The sequence below is a fragment of the Macrobrachium rosenbergii genome, chromosome 28 (assembly GCF_040412425.1).
Source record: "Macrobrachium rosenbergii isolate ZJJX-2024 chromosome 28, ASM4041242v1, whole genome shotgun sequence".
In the NCBI taxonomy this organism is placed as follows: Eukaryota; Metazoa; Arthropoda; class Malacostraca; order Decapoda; family Palaemonidae; genus Macrobrachium; species Macrobrachium rosenbergii.
The window spans coordinates 474,121-495,892 of NC_089768.1; the positions used below are offsets into that span (position 1 = coordinate 474,121).

At 39.5% G+C, this 21,772-nt stretch overlaps 1 protein-coding gene across 18 annotated transcripts in view; it reads right to left on the reverse strand.

The window, feature by feature from the left end:
• The window catches only part of LOC136853965 (ralA-binding protein 1-like), a 437,575-nt gene that overhangs the window by 206,228 nt on the left and 209,575 nt on the right, over positions 1-21,772 (reverse strand). For 2 of the 18 annotated variants that reach the window (XM_067129871.1, XM_067129869.1), the window contains exon 1: positions 9,360-9,693. The exons of the other annotated variants lie outside the window; for them this stretch is intronic. In XM_067129871.1, coding sequence (XP_066985972.1) covers positions 9,360-9,405 — 46 coding nt within the window. In that variant the 5' untranslated portion in view covers positions 9,406-9,693. Of the gene's footprint in view, positions 1-9,359; positions 9,694-21,772 lie in introns of those variants that run through there. 18 annotated transcript variants of the gene reach the window in all.

Here is a 21,772-nt window from a genome sequence, read left to right on the forward strand (position 1 = left end):
ATCATTTTGTGATAATATTTTCTCTGTGTTGCTTTGATCATTTTACAATTTGTTATATACCAAAATCATCGCAATTTAGTGTACAATACAACGAAAAAAAAATATCTCATTAGTTTTAACCGTTTTGCTCACAGCGCGATTTGTATATAATTATATATGAAATTTTTTTTTGCGCTGTCATATATTCCAATATTTATATATGATAATGATATTTTTTTTTCATTTCTGATGGTTGCATACTAAACTTCAGGCAATGACAAAAAAGGAGCCAAAAATGAACTCTTAATCTTAAAAACTAAGCGTGTTGTGATTTTTTGAAAAAAACTTTCTTTCCGCTTCGGCGCTAACTCTCAAACCCCGCCGGCATACGGCAGACACTTTTGTAAATAGAGGCTCGGCGTTTAAGGGTTGAGCTATTGATTTATTTTGCCCAGATATTGTTATTATCTGATCCTAGGGTCCTTGGTCTAAGCTAGGCCACTTAAGGATACGTAATCCTAGGACATAAGCTAGACAACATCCACTATTAATCTAGTCTAAATTACTCTCACTTGCTGCCTAGATTATTGCAAACATTGTATAATCTGAAAGGATTTTCCATATTAACGATAAGTTGTGGGACATTTCTTTTAGTTAAAACATTTACTTAAGAGTTTAAAACAATTTTTGCTTTACAAAACTAGCAATCAATGAGCCAGGTTCCGGCTTTCACCCACAAATTATCAATTCCAAAAGTTTAAAACTAAAACTTTTAACTGAACTTAATATTAAGCACTTATCTTGCTATTTTTGATGTTACCATGATCCTCGATAATGAAATTGGAGGAACAAGTAGAATTTTTTCTGAGCTCTGGTAATGACATAAACTGTTCGCTATAGACCAACAGAGAGTAATGGCTCCTTGGTCTTTAATGGCCCAGTTGTAAACAAAAGGGCGGACGCACATGCGCAATAGTCACTTCTCTTTCTTGCAGTTTCTTTGACATTGGAAAAACTGGGTCCAGCTTCGCTGAAGACAAGGGAAAATGCCCTCTTATCTTTGAGTCCATTATATAATCCATCATGTGTTATCATGTTAATCATTATGACACAATACCTGGCCAAAAAGACCAACTACAAAGAATTCTTTGATATTAGTTTGGTCACCATTGAACTCTGGTAGACCTTGGAGGGCAGCTCCCTGAAGACGAAACAAGCAATTACTCTATACAAAATATCTGCAGACTGTATGAGCAATGAAAACCAAACTTCCCGTGGCAAACAGTCCTACTAAATGGACTAAAATATCTCGTGAGAGTAATACCATGGAGAACTGTTTGCATGCACTTGATAAAGTACTATACTGTGTATACACTAAAAGAACTGTAGTGTGACTCAATTGCATGAGCTTTGGGAAAAGTGTAGGTTAAGAATGGCTTTGCTCAAGAGAGCCAGTAAAGTTCCACTGTGTATATAATAAGTCCAGGTCTGTAGCAAACCACTAGCAGACCTGGGAGCAATACAACTGCATATGTACAGATCCTCCCAAGCATTCATAAGCCTTTAAAAGGTCTGCCACACACAAAACACATCCCACATGTGTTCAGTCTAACTAGTGCATACACAATGACAAGAGGGAAGAGGTAGTGCTAACTCAACTGTGCATACCAATGAGGCATGGGTGAGGCCAATGTGTATGCACCAAGAAGCAGGGGTGAAAGTTACAGCGCTCGCCCCACACACTGGAAGAGCAATCTGCTTCAGTCCTCATTCCCAATATCCTACATGTAAATATATGCATTTCCAAGCTAATCCCACTGCTTGCTCAAGCCCAATCCAAAGACTGGAAATGTGCAGACAGTTGGCCACGCTGGCTAGACCGATGTACTTTCAAGGAAGCAAAGAAAGAAGAGTCTACCCACTAACTGCATGCAGTAGCTAAGGCAATCCGTGCACCCAGGTTAGCAAAGAAAGGGTACTGAGTAAGCTCAAAGAGGCCATGTCAGCCTGGACAGAAGCTAGGTGATCACCTGCAGGTGTTTGAGAGCTCCCTGAGAGCCGGGAGGAGGAGGAGGAGGAGGAGGAGGAGGAGGAGGAGGAGGAGGAGGAGGAGGAGGAGGAGGAGGAGGAGGAGGAGGAGGAGGAGGAGGAGGAGGAGGAGGAGGAGGAGGAGGAGGAGGAGGAGGAGGAGGAGGAGGAGGAGGAGGAGGAGGAGGAGGAGGAGGAGGAGGAGGAGGAGGAGGAGGAGGAGGAGGAGGAGGAGGAGGAGGAGGAGGAGGAGGAGGAGGAGGAGGAGGAGGAGGAGGAGGAGGAGGAGGAGGAGGAGGAGGAGGAGGAGGAGGAGGAGGAGGAGGAGGAGGAGGAGGAGGAGGAGGAGGAGGAGGAGGAGGAGGAGGAGGAGGAGGAGGAGGAGGAGGAGGAGGAGGAGGAGGAGGAGGAGGAGGAGGAGGAGGAGGAGGAGGAGGAGGAGGAGGAGGAGGAGGAGGAGGAGGAGGAGGAGGAGGAGGAGGAGGAGGAGGAGGAGGAGGAGGAGGAGGAGGAGGAGCTCCTACCACTTAAAGGCTACCTCTTCTACCAAGACTTCCCAACAGCAGTAAATTCTCCCCAACAACAGAAACATTGCTGAATCTGAAAGGTAGATAACAGTAAGGCTGTTTACAGGAAGACACACCCAGACACTGGTGCTGCTGCTCAGCGAATCTGATTGCTCTCGGCAGGAAAAGGGGATCAGGGATCAATTGTGGATATGAGAGATCTTTACTGAAATACAACTTATGAAAAAGTGACAAACAAATGACCATCAGTCGATGGTCCAAGTCATAACTGCTAAAATTAGGAAACAGAAACCTACCAACATGAACTACTCTATCTAAAAGGAGTAGACATCCACCCCAGAAAACAGTATTCTAGTAAAGGAAGCACGAATGACCTAAAACAGGTTGCAATGATTTTATCACTGTTATAAATACATGAGGCCTTATGAACAACTGTACCTAACTTTCATGCAGCATTTGCTGAAACTTTCATTAGATGTTTCTCAAAAGTTACACCTAGAATAGTTAAAGCTTCAGATTCATTCAGCAAAGTCCCATGAAAAATCTGTACAAAGTCTGCTAATCAATAGTGTTATTGTTTTACTGGAGTTCAGCCTCATACTCCACTGACTACATTATTCACTGATCCAGTCCATGTCCCAAGCTCTTCGTTGGGGGAGTAGGTAGAACTGTGGACTAGCACTCGCTAGGCCCGAGTTCGACTCTCCGGCCAGCTGATGAAGAGTTAGAAGAATTTATTTCTTGTGATAGAAATTCACTTCTTGCTATAATGTGGTTCGGATTCCACAATAAGCTGTAGGTCCCATTGCTAAGTAACCAACTGGTTCTTAGCCACATAAAATAAGTCTAATCCTTCAGGCCAGCCCTAGGAGAGCTGTTAATCAGCTCAGTGGTCTGGTAAAACTAAGGTATACTTAACTTAGTCCATGTCCCAACTGAGGCTGAGGGGAGCTTCAGTTCTCAAAAGTGGAGACTTTACTACACCTACAAAGAGACCATATCCAACAAAGTGAGAAGGGACTTCTTACTTTAGGGATAATGAAGTTTAAGTACCAACCCTTCAATCCTCTAGACAGTACTGTACTTCAACTTTACCAAAAGCAGACTGTCTACCAATCGCTGCTCATTGGACTAAAGATAGTCTTTTGCCTCACTTTTCAAGCAAGCATTTAGGATGCTTTCACATGCTTTGCTGACAGAAACCTTTGTGAGGTTTCCTAACTCTATGCCTTCAGTATTACTTCAATTGCAGAAGCATCTGAAGGGGGGGGCAGTCATACACAAGGAATGAGTTTCATCTTGGGTGTGTGCCTTTCAGACACAACTCGTTTGGATGCCCTATTCCAACTGAGCTTACAGTGGTCTTAATACTGTAAATTTTGGGAATGGTTATATAAGGTTAGTAATGTGCATGAGCAGTTCACCAAAGTCACAACCTGTATTTCATGTAAAAGGAAGCAGTGTCTCATACTTTTTCCTTTAGTAGTGCAGGTGCTTGAGTGGATGGTTTTCTGGAGTTGCCTTGTCAGCATTATTTTCTGCACAGCCAAATGTTATCACAGTTCAACCCAACAGTCAGGTCCGGATGCAGGGCCATTGGGGTACCTGCTCTCCTAAATAGCTAAGAAGTTTTGAGTATTTGTGCTTATTTGAGGGGTAGGAGTCAAGATACACACACCCACTTCAGTTTCCTGTGTTCTTCAGGAGTGATTAACAATGTGTTTCTCATTCCCTCTTCTTCACATGGCACTGACAGTTCCTAGTTGGCCTCTTGCTGAAGAAGTTCTTGGTCTTTTTATCTTAACTAAGACTAGGTCCCTTTCTGTCCCTGACAAAGTATAAGGTTTGAACTCTCCTGGGGAGGGGTTGCCTATACTTGTTTCTCCTGAACAAATTTTGTTTCTCGGGATCTTTGGTTCCAAGTGGCTTATATTCTTTGTGCCTAAGAATGATGAGAACTCTTTTTAAGACTCGGGTCCACGTTCGCACCGAGCCTTTATGCTTAGACTGCTCTTTCCAGGTCTTGGTGTATTTTGGGGAAGTCGCTTGGCTTACCACGTCACATTCTGCTTTTGGTAGGGTGGGGATCGCTTTCATTCAACAGTTCCCCTAAGGGAATGACAGCTCAGGACTTGTCTTTTTTTGCAGAGATTGAGTGTGTCTTCATCATTGTCCCCTGAACCTATGCAGACTCTGGATGAGACAGTTTTGCTAGCCAGCACCTTTCAGTACACTTTCAAGTTATCCATTCCCCAAGTTAGAGTGTATTTTTCTTTTATTTGCCTCACGATCCATACAAACCCTAGAGAGAGTCACTGGGCAGGGATCTGACCTTGAAGACTATCTTTTTGTTAGCAGATATCTGCGAAGGGAGCGGGTGAGTTAAATGGTTCTCTCATGTTAGACCTTGAGAAGATGGGGATATGTGCCATATAAATTTGTCCCAGAATTTTAAGAGACTCAGAACCCATCAGCCCCTGAAGCCAGGTTCAAGTCCTCGATCCCTAGAGGACTTTGTCGGCAGCAATACAATTGAAGTGCTACTATGTCCTGTTTGAGTGCTGCAGTGCTACCTGAAGAGAACTCAACAACTCAGGTCTGAGTGTTGACGCCTCTTGTTAGCACTCACAAGGATACGAAAGAGGTGTCTAAGAATACTATTTCCTCCTGGCCCTGTGAGACGATCAAGCAGGTATATGACTCATCCAGTGAGGAGGGTGAGTGTACAGTCTGAGTGAAATCCCATGAGGTCTAGGGCATCATCCCATCCTTGGCATTCAAAAGAACCTGCCAGTTCATCAGGTGATACTTGCGGGGGTGTGGTGGCGCCAGACCACAATCGCCTCCTTTCACCTGAGGGACACTGGCCCCATGATCCTTGGACACTTTTTCCTTGGGTCTGTGGTGGTTGCTCAACAAGTTGTGTTGCTGACCCAGCTCCCTTTGGGACAAGCAGCGTCTCGTGTAAGGTATTCGGGTGGTGAGAGAGAGGCGAGGGAGTGACTGGTTCCCCCTCCTTTCTATTCCTTCCCCTCTGAAGGTCAGGGTGCTAGGCTGTGTACAAAGTGGTCAGATGACCTTGCAAGTAAGGTATATGACTTGGCACCAGTCTCTTCATTTTATAATGCAGGGATGCAATGCAAGTCCCCCTCCTCTCTTGACAAGGGGGGTGGAAGATAGACAGTGAAGCAAAGTCTTCAATATACATATACTGCACCTGTTTTAGTGCCTCTGGAGCATATATTGCACAGTTCTGTCAGCCTAATTAAGTAATTTCAATACAATCCAATTACTTCATGGACCAAAGTCTAGCAGCTGCAACATTCCGTATGTTCAGCAAGGTGTGGGATCTCCCTTCCTATGCTCCTGAACAGACCAGGAACCTACCAGTCAGATCAGATTACCCAGGCTACCTCCCCAAAATGGTTAAGTCTCCTATGAAAAGAATCAACGGCTGTACTTGTGCAGGAACCAATAAATTTTTGAAGTAATTATACTTTTCCTAACATACAAACCTAAAGTTCTTTACATATATGACCCACCTCAGACTCTCTTCTATAATACTGAGCCGAAAGGCATTGCGGATTGCATGTCAAGGGGTGGGTGGGACTTTCGCCACCTGTCGGTAATTAACTATCTTGTCAATAATAATGAATAAAGAAGTTCTGGTTTGCATCTTATGAAAAATACAAATTACTTTGAAATCTGATATTATTCTTTTAATAAAGAAAACACCTTAATTCTTTGAAGAAGGTAGCAAAGCCCACCCACTGAATTTTGTCCCAGTTTCATATTTGGTAGGGAACGCAATTGCATAGCTGACAGGAAAACACCCATGGGTTAGTCTTATCGCCAAAACAAAAAAATTACAGGAAAAGAAGCTATAAATGATTCTTGCAAAATACTTTGGTGGTTCTAGTGAATAGGTTCTCTTAAATTCCTGATCAATTTACTGTTCGGAAAGAATGAGAATTCCAGCTTCCTCTGGTTTAACATACAAAATACTGATGATGGCACCTAGAAAATGAACAATATGACATTCACACATTACAAAAGCATACAATAACAGAAAAGCAGAACGTACTTGAATGTGCACATGTACAGGCACAAATATGTGTTAAATCAATATACTGCACATACGAGGGCTGTCCCAACTTACGATGTATTCGTTAATGCTGGAAGCATAACCCCTTATATGGTGCAACTAAGGGATTCAGAGCCAGTGAAACAAGGTTTTTCGGCAACACCTTTTTATCAAACCATCGGATAAAGATGAAAGTTGGCAAGTGTATATTTTATAACCCTACCTAATTTTTGCAAGTATTATTTAGTACCTAAGTTCAATAGTTTTGTTATCTATAGAGTAAAATGAAGTCACTGATGCTGGAACCAAGAAAATCACAAAAAGGATCCTAAAACTATTCATGACACAAACATAATATGGCATCATGAGGCTCTGCCCATCCACCAGGTAGGCAGTAAGCAAGGTCCACCAACAGGATAATGGCCAGCAGGATATGGAATTGTCCCTGTGGTTGCAAGACTGCATTTGTGCTACAGCTTACCACTTTGTATACATGTGAGAAGACACATGGCAAGACTCACTTTAGCGTGAATAGGTAATTATTTCTATAGTGGGTAATAGTTAGTTGGCCACCCCAGAAGTGTGGGCAGGAGCTGTTAGACAATCCCCTCATTTTGAGGAGGAGAACAGGAAGTTGGACAATATCCATGGGAGCGTGGAACCAGTCATCATTGACATTGCTAGCGATGATGAGGACGGGGATGATGACCTCTTCCTCGAGAGTGACGATGAGGACATTTTGTAAATAAACTATGTATAGTGTTAGATGTTTTATTTGTAAATCTAAAACATATTAAAACACTATGATTATAACATTATGTTCCTCAATCAAACTAATTTCAATATATTTTCCTTTCCATGCATATCAATATAAATTGTTTTACATTTGATTGATATTAAGTAAGTAAATAATAGCTTGCTGTAAAAATCTCGACTCCTACCATTACCTTTTATTTGTAGCAAGTATACAAGCGCTGTTTAAGGTGCTGTATGATATAAATAAACAACAGAGAAAAATAGCAATGGGTTACATTAACTGAAATAAAACAATGGTGTTGACTTTACACCTCTAACAACTGAGGGAAATGAGGTATCATTGCTTCTCATTTGAATTCTAGTTTGGTGACCACTCCTGCCTTGCTGCAAATAGAAAGCTATAGTGTCGAAACCTGAGGTAAAACAAAACAGAATAGATGTATATCTAACAAATGAGCTATAGACTGGTTTATTATGTGGATGAATTACATACAATGAATTATTTGTAACGTAGAAACAAAAAAATATCAAGAAAATGGAAGACTTCCAAGCTAACAACTTAGTCCCAACAACTGCTGTGGAAGTTGTGATGAAACCTCCACAAAACAGTAATATAATAATAATAGTAATAAAATTATTGAGAATGATAATGCAATCAAGGGAACGATGACAAATCCTGCTCGCCAACATTGATATCGCTGAAGCCTATGATGGGTACTAATATCCAAGGCCAACAGAAGAGAAGGTCTGCTCATTTCCCCCCAAATCCCCCATGTAAGCCGAGCTTTATCTGCCTTCTTACTGCGTCAGCAGGTGAAATGTGTAATGAGCAGGTACCTCTAAGATAAGTCATCTCCTACAGTTACCCCTGGTGAGAGGCGGCTCCACCCAATTGGACAGACCTTGTCTCTCTCGGCCTTGCTAATATCAATTAGTGAATATGTCATCGGTAAGTGGGCAGAGCCACAGGGGAGAGACATTTCCCCATATGTAAACTTTGCTTCAGAGTGGGTGGAGCCTCATGACGTCATAGGTAAACGTCACTATTGTGTTCAAAACCATTACCTACGATTTTGATGGCTCTGGCATAGGAAACACACTTTTACTCTGATAAGTTCCAAAACTACTGAACTTGGGTACTTAATAATACTTGCAAAATTAGGTAGGGTTATAAAATATACACTTGCCAACTTTCATCTTTATCCGATGCTTTCATAAAAAGGAAAGGTGTTGCCGAAGAACTGTTTCACTGACTCTGAATCCCATAGTAGTAGGTGTTTTATGTATGTAAGTATAATCACATACAAACACACACATCTATCTATCTATATATATAGATATAATGTATGTGTGATTATACATGCATACATAATTGTACCATATGCATGTATATCACACATATATGTGCGTGCGTGTGATTATACATACATTATCTATATATATTATATACATATATACAGTATGTGTGTCATTATTATACTTATATACAAACATACATATACTTAAATTAAATTCTTAGAGTTTAAATAGCTTGTCTAATCCTTCGGGCCAGCCCTAGGAGAGTTAATATTAACTCAGTGGTCTGGTTAAACTAACGTTAAAAAAAAGTACCATATAAGGGGGTATGCTTCCAACATGAACGAATACATCTTAAGTTGCATCGTATGTGCAGTATATTGATTCAACACATATTCGTGCCTGTACATGTGCACATTCAAACAAGTTCTGCTTTTCTGTGATTGTATGCTTTTATGTGTGAATGTCATATTGTTCATTTTCTAGGTGCCATCATCAGTATTTTGTGTGTTAAACCAGAGGGAGCTGGAATTCTCATTCTTTCCGAACACACACAGAGAGAGAGAGAGAGAGAGAGAGAGAGAGAGAGAGAGAGAGAGAGAGAGAGAGAGAGAGAGAGAGAGAGAGAGAGAGAGAGAGAGAGGACATGCAACGACCACGCAAAATCTAAATAAACAATGCATACATACATGGCACTTCTTTGCTATTCTGGCCGTTTTCTGATCCACAAAACATCTTGCTACGATTACAAATTCTGAGTAGTATGAAACAACTAAGACTCCATGCACTACAAAAACTACGGTAAATTAGGTTCTACAGCAAACCAAGGACTGATGTCCCGTTTTTGCCGCCATTAGTCAAGAGACTGCAAAGGAATGAACAAAATCCAACACGAGGAATATGTCAGTCTGCAGCAGTCTGACTGACAAGTTCAGACTTCCCAATTCAAACTTGCCACATCAACAATCAATGAGAGCTGCGCCAAAGCGCGTGCCCTTTTCGGCCAAAGGCTATTTCTGTACTGACGTTCAGAGTCTCGCGGCTCAGCGGCTGCTGCCTGGCAGTGGCGGGGAGGGAGGGAGGGAGGCAGTCTTGCACACGTGTGGCGTTGTGGAGGGTGTGGTGATACCAGTTAGTGATTTAAAATCTAACGATAACTACCGACGGCCGTATGTATGTATTCGGGAGGGAATCCACACGTCACCAGTAATGCTTCACTCAGGGACTGCTAAAAACTGATATCTCATTTTTTCATTGGTGGAAAATCACGGTAAAACCCGACGAACAGCGATCTCAAATAAAATGTAGACAGATGATTGCAAAAACACAGGAGAAAGAGAAACGGCCGTGAAATTCCATATAGCATTGCTTTAAATAATAAGCGCAATGCTAATGATACTAGAATCACCTGCAGATGCAATGCAGTTTTCCTGGTACATAAGGTATTCATAAGCCTCAGAAAATAAAGGAAAACGAAGTCTTTGCAAGCGATTAATCGATACAACCAATTTCACAGCGATGTGAGCCAGCAACAATGGCATCTGCATTAAAAACACAATCGAAATGATCGTCAAATGAAAACCAACATAATTTGACCTGTAAGATGAAAAACGAAGAAAATGTTCCAGTATTGAGCACTCTTCCACCTAATGTACAGCTAATTTCACAACGATCACCTACTGATTTTGTGATTCTTCCTAATCCTTTTATGGATATAACCGGGTTAACACAGCAAGGAATCATTATCATGCTTTTACATTCAAATCGGAAACCCCGGAGCGAAAAGAAGGACGTAGCGTGCATGAAGAATTACACCTTCTCTCATCAAGTTCTGCCGAACAGTAAATGAAATCTGTAGAGCAACTGTGAGGTCAACACACTATCACCAATCAGACTGCTAGTCTGATAAGTTGCGTGTTCCAACAACTAATTATTACATTGAACAGTGAACACGACACATAACCTATTGACTTTGTAGACGAGAGAGAGAGAGAGAGAGAGAGAGAGAGAGAGAGAGAGAGAGAATTAAACGATCGGAGTGGACGGGTTTTAAACGTGTTTGGTTGTGAGAGGGGGTGATTTTTGTCATTTCTGACATGATCAAGGCCAGCTGGCAACGGGATCGATAAAACTGGCCGATGAGGTCTGGAGGGACAATTACGGTTCCAAAAGGACAGCCAAACGAGCATTCCAAAGGTTTGCCTCGTTCAGAACTGACTGTGTCTTCGCCAGACTCATGGACCATAAATTTCATATACCGCGGGAACTCACTCAAATAGTTTGAAATGGCAGTTTAGTGAGTGGATAAAGGACTCTAGGCTTCCTTCGTGATGTGTGTGTGTGTGTGTGTGTGTGTGTGTGTGTATATATATATATATATATATATATATATATATATATATATATATATATATATATATATATATATATATATACACACATACATACAGTATATACACTACTCCCATATAAAACTGGTTAAGGATGGGAATGGAGTAGTTTTATGCAACGAGGATAAGATAAAGAAGAGGTGGAAAGAATATTATGAAAACCCGTTAAATGAAGAAAATCGTAGAACATTCTTTGAAGATGGATTCCAGACCCTTGGTGTGACACACTATTAGCAGGAAGGGAGTAAAGACGGCACTAAGTTAAGTATACTTTAGTTTTACCAGACCACTGAGCTGATTAACAGCTCTCCTAGGGCTGGCCTGAAGGATTAGACTTATTTATTTAACGTGGCTAAGTACCAATTGGTTACATAGCAACGGAACCTACAGCTTATTGTGGAATCCGAACCACATTATACCGAGGAATGAATTTCTGTCACCAGAAGTAAATTCCTCTAACTCTTCATTAGCCGGGCCGGAGAGTCGAACTCGGGCCTAGCGAGTGCCAGGCCACGGCTCTACCAACTCGCCCAACAAGACGGCACTAAAGAAGATGAAAAATGGTAAAGCAATAAGACCAGATGGAATTCCTGAGCCTGGGAGAAGAAGGAACAGACATGCTGTGGGACCTAGCAGAGAAAACATACAGTCGGGAAAAGATATTATATAGGGAGAAAGCTTTATTGTGCCTATTTATAAGGAGAAGAGTGAAGAGTAAAGTAAGTATATCTTAGTTTAACCAGACCACTGAGCTGATTAACAGCTCTCCTAGGGCTGGCCCGAAGGATTAGACTTATTTTACGTGGCTAAGAACCAATTGGTTACCTAGCAACGGGACCTACAGCTTATTGTGGAATCCGAACCACATTATACCGAGAAATGAATTTCTATCACCAAAAACAAATTTCTCTTGTTCTTCACTGGCTGCTCAGAGATTCGAACTCGCGACCATCGGAATGGTAGCTGAGAACGGAACCCGCTCACCCACCGAAGAACTAGAAGGGTGAAGAACAGTTTGGTTTCATGACAGGAAGAGGAACGACAGATGCGGTGTTTGTCCTCCGACAGATGATGGAAAAACACTGAGAAAAGCAGAAAGGACTTCACACAGTATTCGTAGATCTGGAAAAGGTATATGATAGAGTCCCACCCCAAGAGGTTTGGAGGTGTAGCCGAGTAAAGGGAACACCAGAGAAGTATGTGAGGTTGGTCCAAGATATGTATGAAGGAGCAAAAACGCAGGTTAGACGCAGTGTTGGGTTAACTGAAGGGATACCACTAAGAGTTGGTTTACATCAGGGATCTGCTTTAAGTCCATATCTTTTTGACCTGACAATGGACGTGCTGTCTCAAGGAACCCTGGTGCATGTTGTTTGCTGATGACATTGCGTTATGCAGCACCAACAGAGGGGTAGTGGAGTCAAAACTAGAGCAATGGAGGAATGTACTGTAAAACAGAGGTTTAAAGATCAGTAGGAAGAAGACTGAATACCTACGTTTTAATGAAGATCAAGACTCTGAGATTAGTATGGAAGGGACAAGGTTGAACCGTGTAGAAAAATTTAAGTATCTTGGTTCAACAGTGGCTGGTGATGGAAATTTGGATGTAGAAACGACACACAGAGTGCAGGCTGGGTGGATGAATTTGAGAAAGATGTCAGGTGTCTTGTGCGACAGCAGAATCAATATAAAGGTTAAAGGAAGATTGTATAAGACAATAGTGAGACAAGCTTTGACATATGGAGCAGAAACATGGCCGGTAAAGAGAGTGCAAGAGAAGAAATTGGATGCGGCAGAGATGAAAATGCTCAGGTGGATGTGTGGAGTAACAAAAATGGACAGGATAAAAAATGAAAGAATAAGAGGAACTACTAAAGTCGTAGAACTATCAAAGAAGGCCCAGGAAAGAAGGCTGCAGTGGTATGGCCATGTGATGAGAAGGGATGAGACATATGTAGGGAGGAGAGTGATGCAGATGGAGGTGCCTCCTGGTGGGAGAGCAAGAGGAAGACCAAAGCAAAGGTGGATGGATGTAGTCACAGAACACCTGAGACACAAACAATTGTCAGAAGACGATGTGTCTGACCGAGCCAGGTGAAGGAAAGCTGCCAGAAACATCGACCCCCACTGGGAAGTGGGAAAAGTTGCAGAGAAAGAAGATATATATATATATATATATATATATATATATATATATATATATATATATATATATATATATATATATATATAGATACCTACCTATTTATCTATATATATAATGTATATATATAGATATAGATACATATCTATATATATAGATAGATAGATAGATAGATAGATAGATAGACAGATAGATAATAGGAACAGTATGACCAGCAGAAACTTCAGCATTTTCAGTTACAAATTTATTTATTCCCATCACCTACATTTCGGGATACAAGTCCCATCTTCAGGGCTAAAAACAGGAAAAAATGAAAATTCCATACATCAGGAATCAGACTAACTTGGAGCACAAAAGTAAATTATTCTGAAAATAATAATAATAATAATAATAATAATAATAATAATAATAATAATAATAATAATAATTACATCAATGAACTTTAAATTTTAGATGAAAGCAAAATGGCAAGTAATTAAATGTGAAATTAACATCAAAGAACAAGGCTACTAAGCATAATGACACTTTGAGGAGAAAAAATAAAAAAACCAGAATATTAACAAAAAACAAAACCACAAGGGAACATCTGAGAAAATGACATGATTCCCAAAGACAGAAGGAAAAAAGTATTTAACATTAATCCTAACAAGCACAAATTTCTATATATAATTACAAAAAATAAAAAAGCAAAAAACGTCAAGACTAGAACTCACCGACGCAGAAGCATGTCAAAGACTAAATAAATTATCATCTATTTTTTGACACTAGGGAAGGCAAACACAAGAGGTGAGAAGGTAGAATGGACGGATTGTCTATTAGGCAATGCTTAATTTTACTGCAGTTGAATGGTTGTTTGTTGATGGTTGGTGATAACTGTTTGATGAAGTGGGACTCGAGAATGGGTAATGACCGGTTGTCTATTGCTCGAGATAGGATTTTGAAATCACTGTACGGAATAGGTTGGCCATCACTAATCCGGCATCATTAGGACCTAGAGGGTGCCGGATTAGCCATTTTTCCGGATTAACCATTTATTAGGCTAGAATACACGAAACCCAGTAGCAAAGCACCTCATCCTAGAATTAAAGTATCCCATAAATCAGTACAAGTTGGTTAATAAAGAAAAGACAATTATATAATACAGGTAGTGCTCGAGTTGCGATAATTCGACTTACGATATTTCGAGTTTACGATCGGGTTAGCAATTAATACCGATACGAAAATATTTAAGAAATATTTTTAGATTTCGCGCAGGCAGCGAGAGAGACCAACTTCTTTTCCTCCATCTCTTTATTCCATCTGCTAGTTAAAAAGGTAAAAGAGAATGATAAAAGTATTGTTAGTAACGTTATACTCTTGCGTAAATGCGTACAGCCATAAACAACCGAACGGGAAACTGTTGTTTTGCTAATAATCGTCCCGGATAACAACTGTTATGCTTGTATTTCAACCATCGTACGGTTAAACAATTACTGTAGTTATGTTACAAATGACGTTAAGTACAGTACAATAGGACTGATATATTTTTTACACTATAACCTCATTCGCTTTGGAGAAAAGATCGGCAAGGAAGTATAATGCTGCAGTAACTTTATGCTGCAATTTGTAGCTGAAGCTGAGGAAGCATTGTTCAAGCTGCTAATGACTATAGATTATCGTGCATCGGCAACATGGATGAAACTTGACCGTAAATAAAATTGGAGAGAATGTATTTTAATCAAAACTACTGGGCATGAAAGAATACAAATTACTGCTGTTTTCACGCCGATAAAAGATAAATACGTAAAGCTCGTATTATGATGAAATCAAGAGAAAATAGCGAACGGAATCTTGATTTTTCTTACACAAAACAAACATGCCCCCAACTCGGCCAGCCGCGATTCCCGCGAACGTCACATATTAACGGAAAAAAATAGCTAAATTAATTTCACAATGAAACGTATTTAAGTTGTTTCGATTAAAAACATTTCGCATAAGGAAAAATATCCTTGTCCCCCCCCAAAAAAAAAAGTATCTATTCATTTACGCTTACTAGAAGCAAGAAAAGCTCTCTGAACTGAGTTAAATGCGGCGAAATAAACACCGCGTTATCGATTCCAAAAACAAAATATTGATCGTAATTTATAATAAAAAAGCAACATGAGAATATACGCAATTGGATGCAATGTAGTAAAGCATAACTTTTTAAAAGATCCATGAAAAAGATGCACATTCGTTATGTTGATGTTTGTATAATACTGTTAATATGTGAATACAGTTAAGTATAATGTAGGCTAGGCCACCGTATATGTAGCCTATACGATATACCATAGCGTAGGCCAAAAGACAATAATAAATGTAAAAAACGGAACAGCAAAAGCATGCCTGTGTTTACAAACACCTCCAGTTTGTTGAGGCAGCACACTCTGTGCCACCAAATCGAAGTGGCCGGCGAGCGAGTTAGCGCAGCGACCCGGGAAATTTGAAAATTAGTGCGGAAACAGAAATTACTGTAGCCGAAATTTGTGCCGGATTACTGATTGTTCCGGACTACTGATTGCCGGATTAGTGATGGTCAATCTGTACCAAATTAGGAAAATAATTTTTTACTTGCTAAAAGAAACAAATGCATTCATGGAATTATTATTTTTAATTTTGTACATAAAAGTAAAACAGGTATACAAAGGTAACCTAACATACTTTAAGGAAAACTCACCCAAATTAAAAAAAAATGGCTGTTTCCTGATTCATTTTACCAATGTAAACATACCTCAGTTCACCCCTTCTCTCTCTCTCTCTCTCTCTCTCTCTCTCTCTCTCTCTCTCTCTCTCTCTCTCTCTCTCTCTCTCTCTCTCAGTACTGTACATATCCTTTAATGAAATATGAATTACTATATCATAAACACAAAAATACAAAACTAAAACTCCAGGAAGTTCATGATACCACCAAGTGAGTGTGTGCATACATATGTACGTTACAATTTTTTTTTTTTTTTTTTTTTGCTTTGCCTGATTTACTGTACCATTTTATTTACAAGTTTAGTTGAGTATGATTAACACACAAAACTATACACAAGAGAATATTTTATCCTTGCTGATTGCATTTATAATTTGGTATTTCTTTTTAATGCATATTTAAATATTTAGGTGCATTACTTAACTCTACTTGTGAATCCCCAATGTTTGTTCGGATTCCACAATAAGCTGTAGGTCCCGTTGCTAAGTAACCAATTGGTTCTTAGCCACGTAAAATAAGTGTAATCCTTCGGGCCAGCCCTAGGAGAGCTGTTAATCAGCTCAGTGGTCTGGTAAAACTAAGCTATACTTACTTTTTTTCCTCTATTTACTGCAAGAAGATAATGGGACAGCTTGAATACTGTATAAGAGAAAATGACTGTGCCTGAACGTAGGGGTAACTAGATCAGTTTTGTCATGTATCTGTAAGCCATATATTTTTAAGGGTAATGTTGTAAGATGAATTTGAAATGATATTAAAGTGTTCTGGGATGATAGTTTAAGGTATAGTTGGTGTACAATGATAGTTTAAAGTATATTTGGTGTTTGAATGATTAAAATAGGCAGTTATACGAGTTTTCAGAGGGAGTAACAACATAGCATGGATTTTAGCTTTTGGTGGGTGGTTGTGGTCACTAACCCCGCCCGAATACCGGGGCTCACTCTATATATATGTCTTTGGTCCCTGTGGTTTAGTTGTGTCTGGATAATCTGAACCCGGATAAGGTAATGCGTCTGGATAATCGAGAGGTTACTTATGTATGTAGTATGTAATATATATATATATATATATATATATATATATATATATATATATATATATATATATATATATATATATATATATATATATATATATATATATATATATATACAGGCAATGAATTTTATCACATCACCATGATTTATATACAAACATTAAGCTACAAATGTCGTTTTATATCCAATTCGCTCTACCTTGGAAATAATATAAGTATATGTATACCAAAGAGGAATTATTATAGTTGATTATTAGTTCGTCATCTCATTATCTTTGTGGTGGGGTTGCTTTTGACCAGTCACAAGCAACCCCACCACAAATCCAAGAGAAGACCATAAGAAGCATGCATAAAAGAAGCACCACTCTACTCCCACAAAGGAGAATTATACTGTCAAATTGATGGTGTAGCTATGGGTTTCCCCTTGGGCATTCATATGGCAAAGACACATATGGCCAATTTGGAGGACACTGTTTTCATTAATTACCAGAAACCAGAAATTTATGCAAGTTCCATCAATGGCATTTTCATTGCAACAAACAAGACATTTAGACTTTGAAAGACATCACCACAGAAAAATCTGTACTAAGCTTCACCAAAGAACACAGCGTAGACCAAAAACTTTCATTTTACGATGTACTAGTAAACAACAACAAAACAAACAAATATAACAAACAGGTATACACAAAGGCTACTAACATCAGACGCTGTCTGAATGGTTGAGGTGATTGCCCGGAGGCCTATAAACGGTCTGTAATCCGTTCATATGTACGGCTGGCCTTACTCACTGCACCATGTGAAAGATGACATGCCTCACAAACAACAGATTTGAAGATAACATGATACAATCAGAAATGTGCAAGTGCTTTGTCAGATACTACAAGCAAGACAACACCACAGACCAACACGACGAGAAAACAGGATAACAGATAACAATATACTACCAAACTAACTTTAACAACGAATATAACGACAGTAGCAACATCATTAAGAAGATTATTAAGAAGAATGTTAAGCCACGAGCCCCATGTACTGACACAAACCTACGGGTTTATTGCAAACCCAACCTGTTTGCATCACTTGCAATGAGAAGTAGCACTTGTGCACCCACACCTAATGAGGTGACTACTAATGTGGTTTATGAATCCACTTGCTCCAAGGAAGAATGCAGTCCTTCCGGAGAAAACTACACTGGCAGAACATCTATGACTTTCAGACGAAGTTTACTTTCACACAGAAACACAGGAGCTATCTCCCAACACTACACACACAAACACGACAAGAAACCATCGTTACAAGCCTTGATAAACAACACTACAATAAAACACAGATGCAATCCATATTGAGACAACAATAGCAGAAGCAGTTTTTTTAAAGCCACAAGCAAACCAACTTTAAATACCCAGACAGAAGGCGACAGATCCTTGCCGTTGGCTCATCTGAGAAACAGGACCCAGGGTCAAGGTCACCACCTCCAAGTGGAGCCACACCCAAAGATATCAATCATTTTATTAGAAATATAAGATGTAGAAATAGAATGTGGAACCCATACAGTAATGTAGTTTTGCCATGTAATAACATATTATGTAAATATTATGTAAACAATTAACCACCCCATAGAAAATTGTAAAGCAAACACTGTAAACAAAAGATATGGCAACTCCCCAATCCTATCCTGCCGGCATAAAAAGGATGGAGGATGCCTCTATGTATTAGTTCTTGCTTGAAAAAGCCTGAGATACAGGCAAAACAGACTGTAGCGATAAATGGAAAACACACCACGACTCTGTGCACTTATCCAGAACCTTGAAGAATTACTGAAAACAGAAGTAAGGAAATATGAAAAAGTCTGCAACAAAGAAGTCAATGCCACAAAGGCGATCACCTACAACAAATAAATATATATATATATATATATATATATATATATATATATATATATATATATATATATATATATATATATATATATATATATATATATATATATATATATATATATATATATATATATATATATATATATATATATATATATATATATATATATATATGAATGTCTTTTACTGTAATACCACAGTGTAATATGAAGAAAATACCATTTTAAATCTTGGAGTTTCATTCGCTCTAAAACCAGGTCCCGAAAGTAATCTTAATTTCATATTTGCTTTTGATAAACATTTTGCAAAAAACAATTATGACAAGAAAGAGGCATGTCTCAAAGGCATTTTGCTAAATGTCTTGGAGCAAAATAACAACAAAAATTCGCTCCCGAAAAGATTCCAAAATGTGTTAGTTAGTTTAAGGAAAAGGGGGGATATCATCATCACAAAATCTGACAAAGACAGGAAAATAGTTTTCTTAGACAAGGAGACATATATACATCAATAAAGTTCAAGAACTTGTAAACGATGCGGAGACCTATGACAAATTAACGAAAGGTCCCACAACAAATATTGCTGCTCAATTTAACAAATAAGTCACAACCATAGGGGGCAATAAGAAGGAAATAGAACTACTAGAGACATTCAAGGTAATCAACCCCTCTCTCCCCTATTTTTACAGCCTCCTGAAAACGCATAAAGATGGGATTCCTTTACGCCACATAATATCTAGCAGGGGCTCTTTCATGTGCAAATTATCAAAATGGCTCGCAGACCTGTTATCACCCTTTCTAGGAACCTTCTCATCCTCCCACGTCAAACATGCAGAGGATTTTATACAAAAATTTAATAGTTTAAACATCCCCTCAAACAACATAAAATTGCTCAGCCTAGACATTGAGTCATTATTTACCAAAGTCCCGATCTCTGATGTGTCGTCTTTCTTAGAGAGGAAGTTACAACCATATAAAGACCATTTTCCTCTTGGCATAGATAAAACTCTAAAACTTATCAACCTCTGTGTAACTAACAACATGTTTTCTTTCAATGGTAATTTTTACAAACAAAAATTTGGCTGTAGCATGGGAATTCCCCTATCACCCATTTGAGCAAACTTGTACATGGAATATTTCGAAACAGAACTTTTGTTGTCTATCAAACCCCGCAACATGATCTGGCTTAGATACGTAGATAATATTTTTACTTTCTGGGACAATAGCTGGGGAGGCTTTAATAAATTTTTTAATATACTAAATTCGCTCTGGCTTCATCCTTCATGAGGTATGTCTGCGAAGGCATTTTCTTCCAGAACAGGCCAGTCTCGTCCATATTGAAAACCTGTTCTGGATGGTAGCCCTTGTCCCTGGTGATTTTCTTGAAGGTCTCGGGATTTTTTGCGGCCACTTCCATGTCTGCCGATGCCGCTTCCCCATGCAGAGAAACACTCTTTAGTTGGAACCACCTCTGAAAACAGTGGAACCACAATCTGCTGGCCTGAAAACCTTCAGGAGCTGACGCTGGACCTGCTTCTTCCTCTTCGTCTTCTTCTTCTTCGGCAGGTTCATTGAAGCCTAAGAACTCTGCTTCCTGTACATCGCTGCTTTCCGTAACAGTCAAAAACTGTTGGTAGAGTTGTCATGCCTTCTCACAAATGATATTGGTGTCGAGAGGGATGTTCTTCTTACGGCAGTCCACGATCCAAACTGCCAAGGATGACTTCATCCTCACGATGCTCTTATCACGCTCAGTGGAAACCTTCTTGGCACCACCATAGAAGCTAACACTCACGGCTTCCTTATCTCCACCCCTTTCTTCTTGATGTACCGGACAGTACTCTCATTCATGCCACAATGCCAGGCTACTGTGTCGTAACTTTTCCCTTCATTCAACATATCCAAGAGTCCTACCTTCTACTGGAGCGTCATGACCTTCCTCTGGTGCTTAGGCTCTTTGCCAGAAGCCTTAGAGGGAGCAGAGCGTTTAGGAGGCATCTTAGGGCACGATTCAAAAAGATATACACAGATCAACACTGGAAAAAAAGACGCGGAAAATACACAGACACACAGCGAAACACTTGAACTGTGGAACGACACGCATTGAAGTGGCAGAGATGCTGGCTCCTGCAAAGAGTGTTTTAGGGGTACACAGCCAACTAGCGGCAAGGAAAATGAATGGCGCTCCTGGACTGGCTGCTTTGCAAATGCCAGCCAATAGAGTATCGCGTAGCATTGCACCTAGATATTTCAGCTTCCAAAGATGCACTTTCCTTTCGCGAGCTTTGTGTTTGGAATTTCCAGAGGAAGGTTTTGGGGAGAACTTTTTTAAGAAAAAAAAAAATATTTTATTGATATTTTGCTGTGTTTAACATTACTATCAATATTTGAAAACTAGTTAATTATTTTTTATAATAAAAAATGTACAATCAATCGGAAGAAATCCGAGTCTTGACTACAGACCTACAGCACGGCATGACAAGGAAGTGTTCTGGGGGAGGGGGGGGGCATCCAGTCACGGCAAGGGAGCACAACACTCGTCAACACTCCTTTGGACATAAAGAAATCACTGGTCAATGAACCACTTCAGATATATTGGGGAAGGTCTCTTGTGGTGACTACTATTGTTCTCTATACAAAGATCACTGGGTCCTTATCTAAAGAGTGCAGAAAATCTGCCAACATGCCCCTCGACATCCTTACAAGTGTGTTGCAGTGTAATGAAAATCACCACTAAAATTCCCCACAAGCCTCCTAATGCTACTCGTAGGGGAATGAATACAATTCGCAAAATAAGCAAACCCTTATAACATCCAATAAGCATGACTGAAGAGATCATGACCCTAAAAAAATTACTCAAAAATTAGTGCTGAAAGTTATTACTGAAGGAGTACCATGACTGTTAAAAAAAAGCATAAATGGAAGGATGAAAAACTAATTC